This window comes from Saccopteryx leptura, chromosome 5, assembly GCF_036850995.1.
Source record: "Saccopteryx leptura isolate mSacLep1 chromosome 5, mSacLep1_pri_phased_curated, whole genome shotgun sequence".
Taxonomy (NCBI): Eukaryota; Metazoa; Chordata; class Mammalia; order Chiroptera; family Emballonuridae; genus Saccopteryx; species Saccopteryx leptura.
In genome coordinates, this window is record NC_089507.1 from 75,666,288 (window position 1) to 75,685,854 (window position 19,567).

Consider the following 19,567-nt stretch of genomic DNA (forward strand, 5'->3'; position numbering starts at 1 on the left):
GAAAAGTTTTTATTTTTTAGTGACTGTCAAAAACATCCTAGAGCAAAGCATCACACATGTTTGTGGTGATGGTGTAAGCCTACTATGCTGACAGCTATATAAAAAAGTATAGTATATACAATATGTACAGTACATAACACTTGATGATAAACATCTACATTACTTATTTACTTAATACCTTTTATTATTATTTTACAGTATACTCTTTATGTTTAAAAAAAGTTTGCTGTAGAAGAGGATGCCACATTGTACCTGCAGCAGCCTCATAATTCTTGTAGTTACCAAGTGTGTTGATTACACCACTTTCTCTTGGATTTGATTTAACTCATGTTGTTTTGCACAGTAACATGATGTACAAGCTTGTAGCCTAAGAGCAATAGGCTATACCTCAGAGCCTAGGTGTCCATTAGGTTATACCATCTGAGTGTGTGTAAGTGTTGAACGATGTTGTTTGAATGATGACAAAATCACTAAAGGACACATTTCTCATATGTGTGCTTTTCAATAAGTGGTGCGTGTTTGTAACTAAATATAAGCTGAAACAAATTGAGTAATTATATTGATTAATAATATACATTAACAACACACAAGTTATATTTCTAAGTTAATTCTCTCAAAGTGCTAAAGCAATTTTTAGACTATAAGCAAAACTCTTTGAAAAATTAATCATTGCTTTTAAAGAGCCATATAGATTAACATCAAGGATTTCTTGTATTTTCCTGTAGGAAGAACCTTTTGTAATGGTCTCTGAAAATGTCCTGGGTAAGCCGAAGAAATACCAGGGTTTCTCCATTGATGTTTTGGATGCCTTGTCTAACTACCTCGGTTTTAACTATGAAATTTATGTTGCACCGGATCACAAGTATGGAAGCCCACAGGAAGATGGAACATGGAATGGCTTGGTAGGAGAACTAGTCTTTAAGGTAAGTATTTATTTACTTATTTAATTGCTTATTGTTTTGTTTGTTTGTTTGTTTGTTTATCTATCATGTTTATTTGTTTGTTTATTTATCTAAAGGTTAAATTATAAACCTGAGAAGCTCATTTAATATAAGTACAAGACAAAGCATTAAGTGCTGGTGTTGAATGCCAAAGTCTTAGCCAATACTATTTTATGAACTTTGTGGAAAGAAGAATTAATGGCAAAATAAGGCTAGATTTTAGAAAATTTTCTATGATAGAAAAGAACAGGACTTACCATAGCCAAATTTATATTCCAAACATTTTGTCAGTGTATTGTACATGATGAAGTTACAGTGCTATTTACAAACATAATTCATGTCATTGTTTTCCTTTAAAAATACAGTGTTATGGTAATAAATAAAATCATGATCACTTAGGAACTAATCATTTAGTTTTAGGATATAAATATATAGGTAAGTAAATCTATCTTTACTTATTTTTTATCTTTTTTTTTTTTTCAATTCTTGGAGAAGTGGTTAAACTTCTCTTATTTCTTAATATAGATTTTGGTAGGTTTCCTTCATTTTGTTGAAGATATTTGATTAGATCTTACACATTTTTAATTATTACATCTTCTTGGTTGTTAAATAGTTGGGTTTAGATTATAATTTACTATTTGATTTATATGTGTCCTATTTTTTCCCCTGTGTTTCTTCTTTTCTTGCCTTCCTTTGGGTTAATTGAACATTTTTATTGTTTGATTTTATTTTCTCTTTTGGCTTTTTAGCTGTATTTGTACTTTTTTATGTGTTTAGTCTAGAGAACATAATATGCACTCTTATCACATTTTATCTAGTTTAATATTATACCACTTACATTAAAAAATAATAAATTTGCAGCAATATAATTCAATATATACCCTCATGTTATTTGTGCTGTTCTGGTAATATATTTATATTTTATAAACTCCACAGTAAAATGTCATAGTCTTTTATTTAAACAATCAGTTGTCTTTAAAAGGTACAAATAGGGAAATAAAGACATTTTCCAGTATCCAACCACTTATCTACTAGTTCTGAGGCTCTTTATTTCTTTTTACATATGTGAGCTCTTATTTACTTTAACATAAAGAACTTCCTTTAGAATGTCTTGAAGTGCAGGCCTACAAGTGGCATATACCCTCAACTTTTGTTTACCTTAAAATGTCTTTGTGAACCTTCCTTTTTAAAATAATATTAGGCCCTGGCCGATTGGCTCAGCGGTAGAGCGTCGGCCTGGCGTGAGGGGGACCCGGGTTTGATTCCCGGCCAGGGCACATAGGAGAAGCGCCCATTTGCTTCTCCACTCCCCGCCCCCTCCTTCCTCTCTGTCTCTCTCTTTCCCTCCTGCAGCTAAGGCTCCATTGGAGCAAGGATGGCCCGGGCGCTGGGGATGGCTCCTTGGCCTCTGCCCCAGGCGCTAGAGTGGCTCTGGTCTCGGCAGAGTGACCCCCCGGAGGGGCAGAGCATCGCCCCCTGATGGCAGAGCATCGCCCCCTGATGGGCAGAGCATCGCCCCTGGTGGGCGTGCCGGGTGGATCCCGGTCGGGCGCATGCAGGAGTCTGTGTGACTGTCTCTCCCCGTTTCCAGCTTCAGAAAAATACAATAATAATAATAATAATAATAATAATATTAGTAGTATATATCAAAATCTGAGTTGACAGAGTATTATTTATAGATACTTTTTGTGTTTTCAAATAGGGATATTGCTGGTTTTGATTAACATTTAATAAGAGCACTGAGAGTCTCAGAGATAGTTACTTATGCTCAAAATATACTTTGCTTCATACTTTTAAATTGTCTAAGGGAAAATTATGAATAAAATCTTATTTCTAAAATCAAGACTGTTATTATTAGCACCATGCTCTAACCAACTGAGCTACACAGCCAGGGTAAAGCTGGTGATTTTAAATGAAAAGCAACCTTTTATTTCAAAAATCAAAATAAATTTATCATTCCACAACATTTTATGCAATAATAAATTTTTAAAAATTGAGATATAATTGACATACATTTTATTAGTTTCCGATGTATAACATAATGATTTTCTCAATACATAATTGAAAAATAATCACCACAATCAGTTTAGTTATTATCTATCACAACACATAAAAGTTTTTTTTTTAATGTTCATCACTTTAATGATGCCATTCTATTGTCTTTTGCCAAATACTGTTTCTGATGAGAAGTTGATCATTATTTCTACCTTTGTTCTTTGGATTTTTATTTTTAGTGTTGGGTGGCCATTTCACAATTGTTTTTTCATTTTTGATATTTAACTGTGATGTATCCAAATGTGGTTTTCTTTGTATTTAATCCTGCTAGGGGCTCACTGAGCTTCTGGTATATGTTTCACAAAATTTAATAAATGTTGAAAATTATTTTTACAATCTTTTTCTACCCTTTTTTCTTTCTCCTCTCAAGCTGAATCTCACAGAATATGTACCTATTTTTTAAGATTTTATTTATTCAATTTTCAGAGAGGAGAACAAGAGAGAGAAAGAAGGAAAGAGAGAGAGAGAGAGAGAGAGAGAGAGAGAGAGCAGGGAGAGGAGCAGGAAGCATCAACTCCCATATGTGCCTTGACTAGGCAAGCTCAGGGTTTCAAACTGGCAACCTCAGTTTTCCAGGTCGACGCTTTATCCACTGCACCACCACAGGTCAGGCTGAATCTCACAGAATATTAAGTGAGATTTCTTAATGTCTCTAAGTCATTGAGGTCTTAGTTATTTTATTAGGTTTCTATTCTTTTTATTTATTTAGTTAGTTTTCCAAGTGCTTTCAGGTTTATTGATTCTTACTTTTCAATCTCCAATTTTTCTGTTAAATCCATTCAATAACATTTTTATTCTACATGAATTATTGTTCAGTTCTAGAATTTAAACTCTAAAAAACTAATTTTTATTTCTTTGTTGAAATTCCCTATTATGGTCATTATGGCCATCTGTTCTTATAAGTCTTTGATAATTTTTTATTATACTGGCTGCTTCAAAGTCTTTACATGTCAACATCTCTGCCATCTTAGGATAAATCTATATTAACTGTTTTGTTTTGTTTTTCTGTTAACCATACATCACATTTTCATTTTCCTTTCATCCTCCTTCTTCACATTTGGTTGGAGCTAAACACTGTGGTGGATCCATTGTTGAGACTTGAGAATCTCTGAAAATGAATATTTAAAAGGATTGATATTTGTTTTATCAGGCTGTTAAATTATGTTTTCTCTGAACTTGTGGATGTTTGGTTTTACACATTACTAAAGCAGGTTTATTTTATTTTATTTTTCTTAATTCCTAGGATGATTCCCTTGGTGGTGGTAATTTCTTTATTTTTAACCATAGTTTTCTGGAGTTCCTGTGGAAAGGCTGTGGTTCTCATTAAGACGTTCTAATTTAGAGAGTCTCAAACTGTAATCTCCATCTCCGGTGTCATAGACAGCAATTATAACCTATTGTTCAAATCTTTCAGCTTTACGGATGTTGCTTTTTTACTAATTTTCTTAGAGTCATTCTTATATGTGTGCAGTTTAGAAGTCAGCAAAGGATTTGAGGGCAGTCTATACATACATTTGGGGGCTCTTTTTTTATAATGATTACACTATTGATTTCTGGCTACCCTGCTGCCTCAAACTCCTTCCTCTAACAAATTAATAAAATTCTGAGTTTCTGCTTGTACTCTAACTGTACCTTGTCACCCAAACTGAGGTCAGTTCTCAGTGAATAACCCAAATAAAAGTGGATCTCACTGCATGTAGTAACCATTTTTTGTGTGTGAGAAACAGACAGACAGGAAGGGGGAGAGATGAGAAGCATCAGTTCGTTGCAGCACCTTAGTTGTCTACTGATTACTTTCTCATATGTGCCTTGACAGGGAGAGAGGGCTCCAGGCAGGCCAGTGACACCTTGCTCAAGCCTGTAACCTTTGGGGTCAAGCCAGAAACCCTGTGCTCAAGCTGGTAAGCCCATACTCAAGACAGATGAACCCCCACTCAAGCCAGTGACCTCGGAGTTTTGAACCTGGGTCCTCTGAGTCCCAAGCCGAAGCTTTATCTACTGTGCCACCATCTGGTCAGGCCATACAGTAACCATTTTTTAAGAGTTGAACAGCCTACAGTTTCTACTTGGATTTGGTTAATCTACAGACCTTTCAGTTTTTACAAAAATTTGATCCAGAATTTATAATTTTCAGTCTTTATTGAATTAATTCAATAGAAACTATTTCTTCATTGCCAGAACTAGAATTATTTTTGAAGTGATTAATTTACTCAGAAAAATAAAGGCTCAAAAAAATTAAGTTGTTTCCAAAAGATAGAGAAGAGAAAAAAATAAAACATTTTAAGCTATAGTTAGAAAAAAATAACAAAGTTATTTTTATCTTATAAAACTTTAATCTGACCAATTTATTTAATGGTTCAATTACAATGAATTTTTAAAAAAAATTATTTTCAATATTTTTAATAGCCTGAGCAGGCAGTGGCACAGTGGACAGAACATTGGCTTGGAACACTGAGAACCCTGGTTTGAATCCCCAAAGTCACCAGCTTGTATGAGGCTCACCAAGTTGAGCATGGGGTCACTTGCCTGAGTGTGGGATCATAGACATGACCCTATGGTCGCTGGCTTAAGCCCAAGGTCACTCACTTGAGCAAGCGGTCACTGGCTCAGCTGGAACCCCCTGGTCAAGGCACATATGGTAAAGCAGTCAATGAACAATTAAGATGCCACAACAAAGAATTGATGCTTCTCATCTCTTTCCTTTCCTGCTATTTGTTCCTGTCTGTCCCCTGATCTCCCTCTTTCTTTCTCTTTCTCTCTCTCTATTTCTCACTAACATATATATATATATATATATATATATATATATATATATATATATATTAAAAAGTGGAATGATTAATCCTCATTCCTCTTATTAAAATAATTATAATTTACATTTCTTTATTGTAAACCCACACCCAATGTTCTGTCTGTATAATGAAGAGGTACTGCCAGATCTAACCCAGATAAGCAGTTATGTCAAAATAAGGGTAAAGCAAGAAAAAGACATTATACCAATTTATATTATTATATAATCTTTAAGGGTTACTATGCTAACAAACATCATTTGCTAAATGAATTCTACCAGTAAAAAGCATTAGAATTAGTCTAGTCTTGCTGCTACTTTAGTTTGTATGTTTGCTCCAGTTGAACTTTTGAGACATGCTTCCATACTTACAAAGTGAGGAGTGTGAGTTTGTCAATGTAAATATCACTTCCAAGTATAATTTAACATTTTTTAAATTTATTACATAACTACCAAGTAAGCAATAATATGTTGTTCTTCATAAACCATCAATTTAATTGTTTTCATTTGTGTGTAAGAGCATGTATTTATTATGTGATAACTTAAGTTCCCCTGGATCCTTATATAAAGTAAGAATTCAGGCTTAAATAAGTTAACTGAATAATTTATGTTTTAGCCAGAAAAAAAACTAAAAAGCTATTTATTGCATCAAGATTTTTATTTTAATCACAAGATATTTAGCCATTGTGACTAGGCTTTGGAAACATTTATTAAGCAATGGGAGGAGGATAAGCCTACATTAGATGTTTTGGAGTAGGCATAGAGATAGGAGAAAAATTGAGAGACTGTGGTGCTGTGAAAGGTGAGGGGAGATAACATTTTAAGAAGGAAAGGATAGTCACATTACACAATGACTGCCAAGATGACAGGGTACATAAAATTCACCTTGCAGCCACTATGGAAAACAGTGTGGAGAGTCCTCAAAAAATTAAAAATCGAACTGCCTTTTGACCCAGCTATCTCACTTTTAGGAATATACTCCAAGAACACCATAGCACTGTTTCAAAAGGAGAAATGCACCCCCATGTTTATGGCAGCATTATTCACAATAGTGAACATCTGGAAACAGCCCTAGTGTCCGTCAGTGGAAGAATGGATTAAAAAGCTTTGGTACATATATACTATGGAATACTACTCAGTCATAAGAAATGATGACATCAGATCATGTACAACAACATGGATGGACGTTGATGACATTATACTGAGTGAAATAAGGAAATCAGAAAAAACTAAGAACTTTATGATTCCATACATAGATGGGACATAAAAATGAGACTCAGAGACATGGGCAAGAGTGTGGTGGTTACCTGGGGGGGGGGTGGAGGGGGGGAGGGGAGGGGCACAAAGAAAACCAGATAGAAGGTGACAGAAGACAATTTGACTTTGGGTGATGGGTATGCAACATAATCAAATGTCAAAATAACCTGGGATGTTTTCTCTGAACATATGTACCCTGATTTATCAATGTCACCCCATTAAAATTAATAATAATAATAAAAATGGGTAAAAAAGAAAACAAAATAAAATTTTAAAAAATTTACCTTAACTATTCTGACTATTACCAATTGAGATGTAAGTTCTAAATTTCAGTAACTTAAAATAGTGATTCAATTGTACAAATAATATACCATAAAATAATAACAAAATAATTTAGGTTATCCAACAAGAGACATTATTTTAAAACTTTACCAGGCTTATTAATCATTGTAAAAACAGAATAATACCATTGAAATTACTTAATAATATTCTGACAGAGGTCCAGAAAAGTAATTATTGTTATACATTTTTATTAGGATAAACATTTTTTGAACCTAAATATATTTTAAATAACAGCATTGCCAATGAATACCTCCATTCATGATAATGAGACTTCTAAAATTAACAAGATTGTCTGTCTTTATAAGGAAAAACCTAAATTAAAAGAAAGTTTCTTAGAGTCTTTGTCATAATGATGTATAGGGACAAACCATCACATTAAAAAAGAGCCCAAGCAGAAATATGGAAAGTTTCTGAGTTTGATTGTTCCACAGTGTTTTCCAGGGGTGGAACTAAGGCTTCACAGTTGGTTGATTTCAAGTTAAAGGGCATCCCTGTTAAACTAGAAGTAGAGTTTAGTAGATACGTAACTTTTAGAGAGCAAAATATAGCGAAAGAGAGCAAATGATAGCCTATATGTTTAGATGGAGTCTATTAAAAACTAAAATTATAGTAATTTGCTTCATTTCTTATGTACTTCATTACTTTTATAACTTTCTACACTTAGTATGTTCTTAAAACTTATGAGAACACAGATATGGTCAAAATATGTTTCAGTGTGGAATAGAAAAATGAGAGATATGTTCTGCCCAGTACAGGAGCAATTGTTATAAAGGTGAGTTAATGTGATTGATAAATTATTTTCTTCTGGTTTCAAAGGGAAAAACAGAAGTGAGAAGACCACAGAAAACTTTAAATAGGAAATAACCAGTACATTAAGTTTAAGGTAGAAGTACAAAAATAAAAATAAATAAGTAAATAAAAAAGAGAACTATGAGTTTAGAGAGCTGGATGTTGTATTATATAGTTTCTTCTTTGGGTCACATTCTTTTTAAGTCAGCACCTTTCAAAATGGGATAGTCATACCTTAGGTACTAGAAGTTTTTTCAAAGGGTAAACCAATACAGGTAAATTGATAGGAAATAAATTTCCATATTTGCTTCCTATAAGTAATCTTTTTAAAAAACGATATGGCTGAAAACATGACTCTGGTTATTCTTATTTCCCTGACCTCTTATACAATCACCTTCTTTTACTTTATAAAATAAGGGCATAGTTGCCTCACTAGGCAGTAGTGCAATTGATAGAGCATCAGTCTGGGATGCTGAGAACTCAGGGTCACTGGGGTCATCCAGCTTGAGTGTGGGGTCACTGGCTTGAGTGTGGGATCATAAACATGTATCATAGTCACTGGCATGAAGCCGAAGGTCACTGGCTTAAGCAAGGAATCATTGGCTCAGCTGGAGCCCTGCCCCCCAAGTCAAGGCACGTATGAGAAAGCAATCAATGAACAACTAAAGTACCACAACAAGAAGCTGATGCTTCTCATCTCTCTCCCTTCCTGTCTGTCAATCCCTGCTTGCCTCTCTCTCTTTTTTTTTTTTTCTTTCTGCATTTTTCTGAAGCTGGAAACAGGGAGAGACAGTCAGACAGACTATCTCTCTCTCTTTCTTGCTAAAAAAGTAAAATAAAATAATAAAATAAAATAAAAATGGCATCTCTTTGGTGTATGCAGAATCTTCTTAAGACATGTGATTCTAGGGGCAAATATTCTCTGATGCATCAAACTAAGGGATAATGGTAACACTGGTGTTGCTACAATCTTTTTATAAGTCATATAGTTTTGTATGAAAAATATAACAATCAAAAGTAAAAGAAAGAAGAAGAGCTTACTTTATGTGTCAAGTGCTGAATCATTAAAAAAGTTTTTTTGATAATTGAACACAATGATTTTTTTGAGCATGGAAGGATTTCAAAAAATTGAGTGACATGGCTAAAAAAACAAATGTTTGGTTTTTTGTTTTGTTTTAATAGATTGTTATAATTTTTATTTTATAGAAACTTTTTAATATAAATGAATAGATGAAAATGAAAAAGGTTTTTCAAAACAACTGCATTTAGCCACATGGGTTTCCTCATTTGTATAGTTGACAGGAAGTTCAAGAACTCTTTAGTTTTAAAAGGTAATAATATTTTCATCATGAATATTTTAATTTGTTAATGCTTTCAACATAGAAAACTTACATGTACCTGGGGATTTTATAGGTATTTTTAAATACATGCCAATTAGTGCAATGATCAAGGCACTGTGAATAAATGCAAGTACGTATGAATAAGATAGTGACATTTATAACAAACATTCATTTATTTATATTTATAGTCATCGATATAACAATTATTGATGATCTCTATGTGCTATCAGCTCGTTAGGCACTAGAGACACAAAAATAAGTAAAACATGGTTCTTGACCTTAAGTACATCTTTGCTCAATGGGAAACACAAGCATTGAACCGGATAATTACAAGACAGTGAAGAAAGTGTAATGCTAGGGGCATGAATGGAACACTGAGAAAGCCCTGGGAATAAAATAAGGGTAAACTTCTTAATGGAGGAAATATGTATGGCAATGACAGAATAACAAGTAGTACACATCTAGGTAAAGTGCGGTTGACAAAAAGCAAAGTATATATATATATATATATATGTATATATATATATATAAAGTATATATATATTTATATATTAAATATATATATATATATATATATAAATACTGACAGAAAAAAGCTTAGACAAAAGCAGAAAGGTGAAAAATAGCATGGGAAGCAGGCCAAGATTTTAGAAGGTATTTATAGAACTCCAAGTGAGAAGTGATGAGACTATGTCTTAAGGTACTAATTATATGAATATAGTTAAAAAATATGGAATTAAAGGCATAAATGAGGTAGGATGAACAGAATTAGGGACTAAGGTGAAGGGAAGGGAAGATTGAAGGATAATTTCCAGGTTCTCTGTATAAACAAATAACAGGATGATATATAAGTAATTATAAAGGAGATTACTAAAAAAGATTTAGAAGGGAAAGTGATGAAGTCAGTTTAGAGTAGGATGAGTTGGATGTGCCAGTGGGATAATCAAAGATATGTAGAACTCTGAAGCTCAACCAAAATGCTCAAAAATAGGCACACATCTAGGAGCTGTCATCCTAGGGGTAGAAGTTGATAAAGTGAAAGTGTTTAAAATTGGCAAAAAAGAATACACAGTAAGAAGATTACTAGGCTAATTTCAGGATAAAGCCCTAAGAAAGACAATATTTAAGAAATGACAAAAGAAAAGTTTTTGAAGAAAAAATAATAGAAAATAAATAAGTTGGGGAAGAATGATTGAACCATGGGAGAAGAGGTCAGTTAGGCTAAAGCTTTAAAAAACTAATTTGTGGGCCCTGGCCACGTGGCTCGGCAGTAAAGCATTGGCCTGGACTGTGGAAGTCCCGGGTTCAATTCCTGGCCAGGGCACACAGGAAAAGTGCCCATCTACTTCTTCACCCTTTCCTCTCTCCTTTCTCCCTATCTCTCTCTTTCCCGCCCACAGTCAAGGCTCTATTGGAGCAAAGTTGGCCCAGGCGCAGAGGACGGCTCCATGGACTCCATCTCAAGCACTAGAATGGCTCTGGCTGAAACAAAGCAACTCCCCAGATGGGCAGAGCATTGCCCCCTGGTGGGCATACTGTGTTGATCCCGGATGGGCACATGCGGGAGTCTGTCTGACTGCCTTCCCATTTCTAAGTTCAAAAAAATACCAAAAGAATAAAAAATAAAAATATAAAAAACTGGCCTGACCTGTGGTGGCGCAGTGGATAAAGCGTCAACCTGGAAATGCTGAGGTCGCTGGTTCGAAACCCTGGGCTTGCCTGGTCAAGGCACATATGGGAGTTGATGCTTCCTGCTCCTCCCTCCTTCTCTCTCTCTCTCTCCTCTCTCTCTCTCTCCTCTCTCTCTCCCCCTCTCTCAATCCTTTCTAAAATGAATTATATATATATAAAAAACTAATTTGTGACTTGTAGTATCAAAATATCTAAGTCATAAGCATGTTTAAATGTGCACTATACAGCTATTTGGAAGTTGGTGACTTAAGCCTGAGCTGTTCTGGTAGCACAATGAGGAAAGAAGCCAGATTGCAGAAAATTATGAATAAACTTGGAGCTGAAAAGGTGAAAGTAACATGCTTTAACATAACATGTATGTATTATTCTTTCAGAAATTCTGGATGGGAAAGAGAAAAGAGAAAAAGAAAATAGTTGAAAGACGTATTGTTTTTGGTGCAGTTTTGTTATTTTGTTTTTCAGTTAAGAGAAATATAAATATAAACTGAGGAAGGAAAATAAAGAAAAATTTAATATAAGAAAAGGAAGCTAATATGTGACGTATAAAGATTCCAAAGAAGGCAGAATAAAATCTCAGATTGAGAATTGATTTATGCGATATGAGGATTTATTTTGATGGGGTAAAGATGTTTCTTTGATGCTAAAAAAAAGAAAGAGAAGAAAACATTGTGAGAATAAGTCTGGTAATTTTTTTTTTTTTTTTTAGAGAGATATAGAGAGGGACAGATAAACAGCAAGGGAGAGAGATGAGAAGCATCGACTCATAGTTGTGGCACCTTAGCTGTTCACTGATTGCTTTCTTATAAGTGCCTTGACTAGAAGGACTCCAGCTGTGCCAGTGACCCATTGCTCAAGCCAGTAACATTGGATTCAAGCTGGTGACCATGGGATCATGTCTAGCCATCAACCTCGTTTTCAAGTCAGATGAGCCTGTGTTCAAGTCAGTGGCCTCTGGATTTCTATCCTGAGTCCTCAACATCCCAAGTCGATGCTGTATCTACTGTGCCACCACCTGATCAGGCTTGTAATCATTAAATCTATAAGCAAGAGGTTGAGAGGTTTAGGAAGACCATATCTCATTGCCTCATATTTGTTAATAAAAATAGGAGATAAAGTCTGTTGATTATTAGGAAGAAGTACAGTGGTACCTTGAGATATGAGTTTAATTCCTTCTGTAACCAAGCTCATAAGTCAGTCAATTCATATATCAAACAAATTTCTCCCATTTAAAATTACTGAAATAGATTTCATCCGTTCCATCCCTGTGAAACATTCCCAAACCATCCTAAATTATGAAAAAGACATATTTTTAATTAAGAAACACACATGTATACTTTACCAATGCATAACAAAATATATGAAATAAAAGAAAAAAGTGTTATTTAGTATATATTCTTACCTTGGAGACAGACGAATGCGGCTAACGAAGGTGAATGGCGGAGGAAGAGGGAGAGAGGAAGAGATGCAGGCACTGCAGACATGTAAACTAAAACTGCACTTTCTTAACACTAAATGTAAACTAAAACTACATTTTCTTTACTTTAAACAAAACTAAAACTGCACTTTCTTTACTTAAAATGAAATCACAAAAACTTAATTGTAAAAAAAGCACTTAACTTTAAACTTAACCTAAGATTAACATTACGTATTTTTCAATTAATCATCACCTGTTTTTGCCTATTTGGCTATACTTTCAGCACTTTCACTTGCAGGACTTTTGAATAAAAATCTATCCAAAGAGATTTGCTTTTGCCTGCCTTTTAAAATGTTACAGAAATATGACAAACAAGTGTCATTAAAAAGTGCTGAAGCATGACCAGTTGAAACTTTTTCTGGATGTTTCTTTTCAATGAAACTTGAAAGCTTCTCCCACATTGCCAGCATGTTTTTAATTTCACTTGAAGAAATCACTTCCTCTGACTCTACGTCTTCCTCACTACTAATCTCTTGCAGAAACTCCCTATGTTGCATCATCTTGTAGCTCCTTCAACTCCTCAGTTGAGAGTTCCTCCTTATGTTCCTCCACAAGCTCATTTATGTCACCCTCATCTATCTCCATCGTCTTTCCAAGGATTGCAATCTCCTCCAATGCTTCTACATTGGTCTTGGTCTCTGGTTCAAATTCTTCGAAGACTCTGTCTGCAGCGACATCAGGCCATAACTTTTTCCATGCCGAGTTCAAGGTTCCTCTTGTAACCTCTTGCCATGCCAAGTCAGTAATGAGTAAACATATTAAAATGTTGTAGTGATCTTTCCTAAACTCTCAAAGGGTTAGATTTGTATTCTCAGTCACTTCAAAGCAGTGGTGGAACAAATGCTTTGTGTAAAGCTTTTTAAAGTTGGAAATGACCTGCTGATCCATAGGTTGCAAGTATGAAGTCGTGTTGGGTGGGAGGTAGAGGACTTTTACAAATTTGAACTCATCGAGAATGTCATCTTCAAGGCAGGTGATGGGTTGGAGTATTTTCAAGGATTAGTAATGCTTTCATCGGGAGTTTATTTTCTTGAAGATATTTCTTCACTGCAGGACCAAAGATGAGATTTACCCATTCAATAAAAAACTGCCATGTAACCCATGCCCTAACATTGGCGTGCCACATAACCTGCAGTTTTTCTTTAAGAATCTGTGAGTCTTAAAGGCTCGAGGATTTTCTGAATGATACACTAACAGTGGCTTTACTTTACAGTCACCGCTAGCATTTGCACACAATGCAAGGGTCAGACGGTCCTTCATGGGTTTATGTGTTGGCAACTTCTTCTCCTCTGCGGTGATGAAAGTCCTCCAGAGCATTTTTTTTTTCCAAAACAATCCTATTTCAACACAGTTGAACACTTGTTGGGGGAATGTAGCCTTCCTTTGTGATAAGCGCAGCAAAACATGCGATGTACTCCTCAGCTGCCTTAATGTCAGTACTCGCAGCTTCACCATGCCTCACCACCGAGTGGATGCCAGATCTCTTCTTGAAATTTTCAAACCAGCTGTGACTTGCCTTAAACATATCTTCTGCTGCCTCTTTTGAGGTTGATAGTTCTTTCTTCTTCAAGTTGCCATAAATAATATGTGCCTTTTCACATATTACAGTTTCCGTCACTGTATGTCTTGCCAGCTCTTTCTCTTTCACCCACACCAACAGAAGCTTCTCCATTTCTTCATAGATATTTGTCCTTAACTGGTACAAAATTGTAGTTCCTGTTGCTGGATTTGCACTTTTGATGGCATCCTTTTGTTTAAGGATGGTACAAATTGTAGATATATTGCAGTTGTACAGCCTTGCCAGTTCAGTCACTCGTACACCACACTCATGTTTTTCTCTTACTTCTTGCTTTACTTCTATCAACATTATTCTCTTCTTCTTCTCACCACTGTCCTTTTCACTCCCTTTCTTCACTCCCCATGATAGCACACAAAAAAAAGTTAGTAAAAAATGCAAAAATGATGCAAGAATGAGTACAGTGCATGAGATTTGACTTGATTCTATGTGTAATACGTGGAAAGAACAAGATATTGGTGTTGTGTTGCTGATACTGGTCCCATGTGCCAATGTACCAACTAGCAGCAGCTTCCTAAATCACAACTTGTATCTCAGAATTTTACTCGAATCTCGAACAAAACTATGGATCGAGTCGCAGCTTGTATCTTAAAAAATTTGCATGTTGGTCTGCTCATATCTCAAGGTACCTGTATTATATAAGAGTCTACAAGAAGGAAGTGATAGTGATTGCTGAATCTAAATAGATAAAAGAATGGATCAGTGGTTCTAAGGACTAAGGTAAAGTTTATCTAAAACTGCCACTTGTCATTGCTACTAACCTGCACCATAGTGTCACTTTTTTTTACCTGAAAATAAATGTCCAGTGTAAAAGGATGGAAGAGTAAAAAAATACACATCAATCTTGTGATACAATGGATAATCTTGGCAAGGAAATTAAATGAGATGATGAGAAAACAAAAATATCCAAGGAAGTATGATCATGACTGGGGAGATAGAAATGGATAAAATTTTGGAAAAATTAATCAAAATGTCAATATGAGGTGAAAAACCAGTGGAGTTTAAATGAAGATATAAAAAGGCTAGTAAGATAGAATTAACCAGAGACTTAAATGTACAAGTTGCATTATGGGTCATAACAGAATATTTGAGGAGATAAAAGGAATTGGAGTTTAAAATGGCCCAAAATAAGGGGATGAAAGGAGGATAAAAGGTGGAGAACAGGAGAATTTTAAGGCCATGAAACTATTTTGTATGACACTGTAATGGTGGATACATGATACTATGCATTTCTCAAAATGCATAGAAAGAGTGAACCTTAATACAAACAATCAACTTTAGTTAATATAATGTCTATAATGGTTTATAAGTTGTAACAAATATACCACACTAATGCAAGATGTTAATAATAGGGCAAAATAGGGAGCAGTTGGGGGGAGGTGTGGCACACCAGGAAGTGCAGTAGTATGTGAGAACTTTTTGTACTTTGTGTTCAGTTTTTCTGTAAACCGAAACTTCTTTACAAAATAAAATTTATTTTTTTTAAAAAAAAGCCCACAACAATTGTTCTAAGAGACATCTACAATGGTACTGAAATCTTTTAGGTTGGTAGGTTATGTGTTTAAAAAAGTATAATGAGTTCAATATATAATTTGAAAGCAGACTGACAGGATCTGCTGACAGATTAGATGGGCAAGAGCAGAGAGAAGGAGCAACCTCAATGATACCTACTCCCTCGAGGCTTTGTATCTGATGTTTTCAGACACAGAAGCAGAAAAATACTTTGTTCCAATTTTGCCAGATTCACTCACTGCCTTACTTGTAGCCATGGACATCTCTCACCTTTATTGCAGCTATAGATTTTCAATCATTCTCCCTCTTTCCACTGACTGCCTTCACCATATTTTAACACAGTAGCCAAGTGGTCCAGTCACTCTTTTGCTGAAAGCCACTTGATAGCCTTCTTGTCCAACTCAGAGTAAAAATCATCCTTACAGTTATCTATATACTCTGCCTTACGAATTCCCTTGTGACCTTCACTGTTTCTCCCTCATTCGTGGTGCTCCAAGCCCACAATCTCCACTCTTCCCCCACTTGTTAAGCTTGGCCATTTGAACTTCTTGAACCATCTTCCTAGAATGCTCTTTCCTCAGATATCTTTCCCTCCACCTCATTTTTCTAGCCTTTGCTGTAATTTTATTATTAGAGAGACCTTCCACAACCACCCTATTCAAATAATTTCCATGCTCTGCACTACATTTCCCCTTGTCCTGTTTTATTGTTCTTTGTAACACATATCACCGTCCTGCTATGTACTTCCTTGTTCATCCTTCTTTCCTTGTTGAAATGTAAACTTAATTGGGACAAAAAGTTTATGCATTTGATTTATCACTGAAAGCTCAGTATCTAAAAAATGTTTTTACATCAAAAAATGAATAGAAGTCAAGTAATCTTTTATGACATACATTAGATAACAATACTCCTCTAATTAAAATCTCTCAATGGGATCTCATTATTCTCTATAAAATTAATCTATCTACAATAATCTAGTAAGGTTAGTGTAAGGTCAGTGGCCAAGGCCATGCAGATTCACATTGGATTCAGGCAGACAGTAATGAAACAGTGGAGCCAGAAAATGGTGGGCCATTCCATGTATTAAAGTCTCGTAACAGCAGATGGGCAAAGCAGGCAGGGAAAACCTCTTCTCCCTCTCTCTCTCAGGACTCTCAAGCCAAAAAATAGGCTGGGGAAAAACCCTGTCCCCCTAAACAATAGCAAACAATGGCCCCTCCCAAGCAGAAAGGCTATCTACAATTTGTAATCTTCATTTCTGAGGGCAGGCACCCGCAGCCTTACATAGACTAGACACACATGGTGCTGTCCCATGCTCATGCACCAATTAGGCAAAGTGAAAGCAAGCAAACCTAACACACTTGTTTGCCCAACATTCCACCCATTCAGAGTTGCTTGCTTCACTTTCTACTTGACAGGTATCTTCCACAATGGTCCCTGTGTAAGGAGTGAGGCACATTACATAAATAAACAGACTACAGCAACAGCACAAAATACAATTACAATAGTTACAAAGGTATCCTTCACAATGTCTCCCTGAGCACTTTGCCCAAGGTGCTAACTGGAGGCCCTTCTCTAGCCCCCTACCCTATGGTAGGTGGGAGGGCCTGTGTAGTCCAGGGCTGTGTCCATGGAAACTGTAAAGTGTCCTTGGTGTGTCTCTCAAACTAGATGAGAGCAGCTTCCCAGTGCAGGAGGGCCTCCACCAGAGCTGGGCCCCCATATCTGGGTCTCTCATACTGTCCAAAAGTGGCATGTCCATCCAGCAAAGGATCTGGTGCCCCTCTCTGGTTGCAGCCCAAGAGTCCATTACACCACTCAATGATCATTCCATGATAGACAGCCCAGCTGTCTGTGCAAAACACCAAGGTAAAGGTCCATTGCAAGCAACTAGCCATACAGCTCTTTATTAATGGACCTCAGTGTCTTTTCATAAATGCTCTGTCCATTACTGCAAACCCCATCCAAACCCCTCAGCAAGCTAATAGGCCCTGGCCGGGTCAAAGAAGTTCAAGGCCTGTGCCACTTTGACAGTTATCTTACCTGTTGCTGCAAAAAAAAAAAAAAAAATCACCTATTATTTTCTTATTTCAATACCTACTACACATTAGAAAAAGACTAGTGGATTGCCAGTTTCACAAGGGGGCACTGTTGTATGTGTCATGGCAGTTCTGAAAACACTGCCTTAAAGAGTGCATGGTAATGGTGGCCAATTTCTCCATCTCTGTTCTGGAGAGCATGATGCCATTCACCCCTATGTCCCATGACCACAGCAACCCTACGAGGGCTTAGTGGATTTCTGCCTGAATTGAGCCCCTAACCACATCAGCTCTGCCTGGGCTTTTACCTCCTGGGTGACCTTCTGGCTCTGAGTCTGCAGATGGCAGGTTCAGTCTGAGCCTCCTTATCCTCCAGAAGTGGAGTTGGATATGCCTGTCCCTGCTTACTCAAAGCCACTCTACTGGCATGTATGCTGCTGCTCCTTCAGCGACTCTTTCAGCTCCTGCAGCTGTCAGCTCTCAGACTGAAGCTGAGTCTCAAGCTCTTAAACATGCAGTTGTTTCACCAACAGCTGTCGCTGCCAGCATTTCATTTCCAGAGCAAACTGGAACTCATGAACCTGTAACTCCTAGTCCAGAGATCACTCTAGTTCCAGGTGCCTTTGGTGCTCAGCCTGCATCTCATGCTGCAGCTTTCAAACCTGGTTGGCCTCCTTCTCTAGCACTTGCTTCAGTTCATGCCATTGCTGGTTCTCAGCCTGCAGCCTGACCTGCAGTTCTTGGATCTGCAGATCTTTCTCCAGTGACCATTCCAGCTCATACCGTCATTGCCACTTGGTCTTCAGCTCACCCTGGAACTCTCAGCCTCAAGCAGCCTCTCGGACAGAGTTCTCAGTTTACACTTGCAGGGCTATAAAAAAGAGCCAGCCAGCAGTTCCTAAAAGGAGAGCCTTGGGGAACCATACGCTGGAGAGCAACAACCACTCCTCTTACCCTACCCTTCAAGGGTGGTGGTGGCTCCATACTGATCTTATCCGAATCCTGCCAAGTATGCCAGATGTAAGGCCAGTGGCCATGGCCATGCAAGTTCCCATTGGATTCAGGCAGATGGTAAAGGAACTGTGGAGCTGGAGGATAATGGGCCATCCTATTTATTAGAGTCTCACAGTGGTGGTCTAGCAAGCAGGCAGGACAAAATTGTTTCTCCTTCTCCTCCAGACTCTCAAGCCAAAAAAACAGGCCAGGGGGTAAAACCCCTTATCTGGCAAATAATAGCAAACCATGGCCTCTCCCAAGCAGGCAGGCAATTCACAGTTTGCAGTCTTTTTTCCTGAGGGCAAGAACCTGCAGCCTTACATATACTAGACACACATGGCACTGCCCCGTGCTCATGCGCCAATTAGGCAAAGTGCAAGCAAGCAAACTTAACACACTTGTAACACACTTGTTTGCCCAACAGTTAGCCTTATTTAAAAGAAGTTTCGGCCCTGGCCAGTTGGCTCAGCGGTAGAGCGTCGGCCTGGCGTGCGGGGGACCCGGGTTCGATTCCCGGCCAGGGCACATAGGAGAAGCGCCCATTTGCTTCTCCACCCCCTCCCCTCCTTCCTCTCTGTCTCTCTCTTCCCCTCCCGCAGCCAAGGCTCCATTGGAGCAAAGATGGCCCGGGCGCTGGGGATGGCTCCTTGGCCTCTGCCCCAGGCGCTAGAGTGGCTCTGGTCGCCGCAGAGCAACGCCCCGGAGGGGCAGAGCAACGCCCCGGAGGGGCAGAGCATCGCCCCCTGGTGGGCAGAGCGTCACCCCT

General features: G+C 37.2%; 1 protein-coding gene across 2 annotated transcripts in view; it reads left to right on the forward strand.

Annotated features, from left to right (window-relative positions):
* Positions 1-19,567, forward strand: part of GRID2 (glutamate ionotropic receptor delta type subunit 2) — a 1,621,553-nt gene that overhangs the window by 1,227,903 nt on the left and 374,083 nt on the right. For both annotated transcript variants that reach the window (XM_066385691.1, XM_066385692.1), the window contains one exon: positions 726-923. In XM_066385691.1, coding sequence (XP_066241788.1) covers positions 726-923 — 198 coding nt within the window. The remainder of the gene's footprint in view (positions 1-725; positions 924-19,567) is intronic.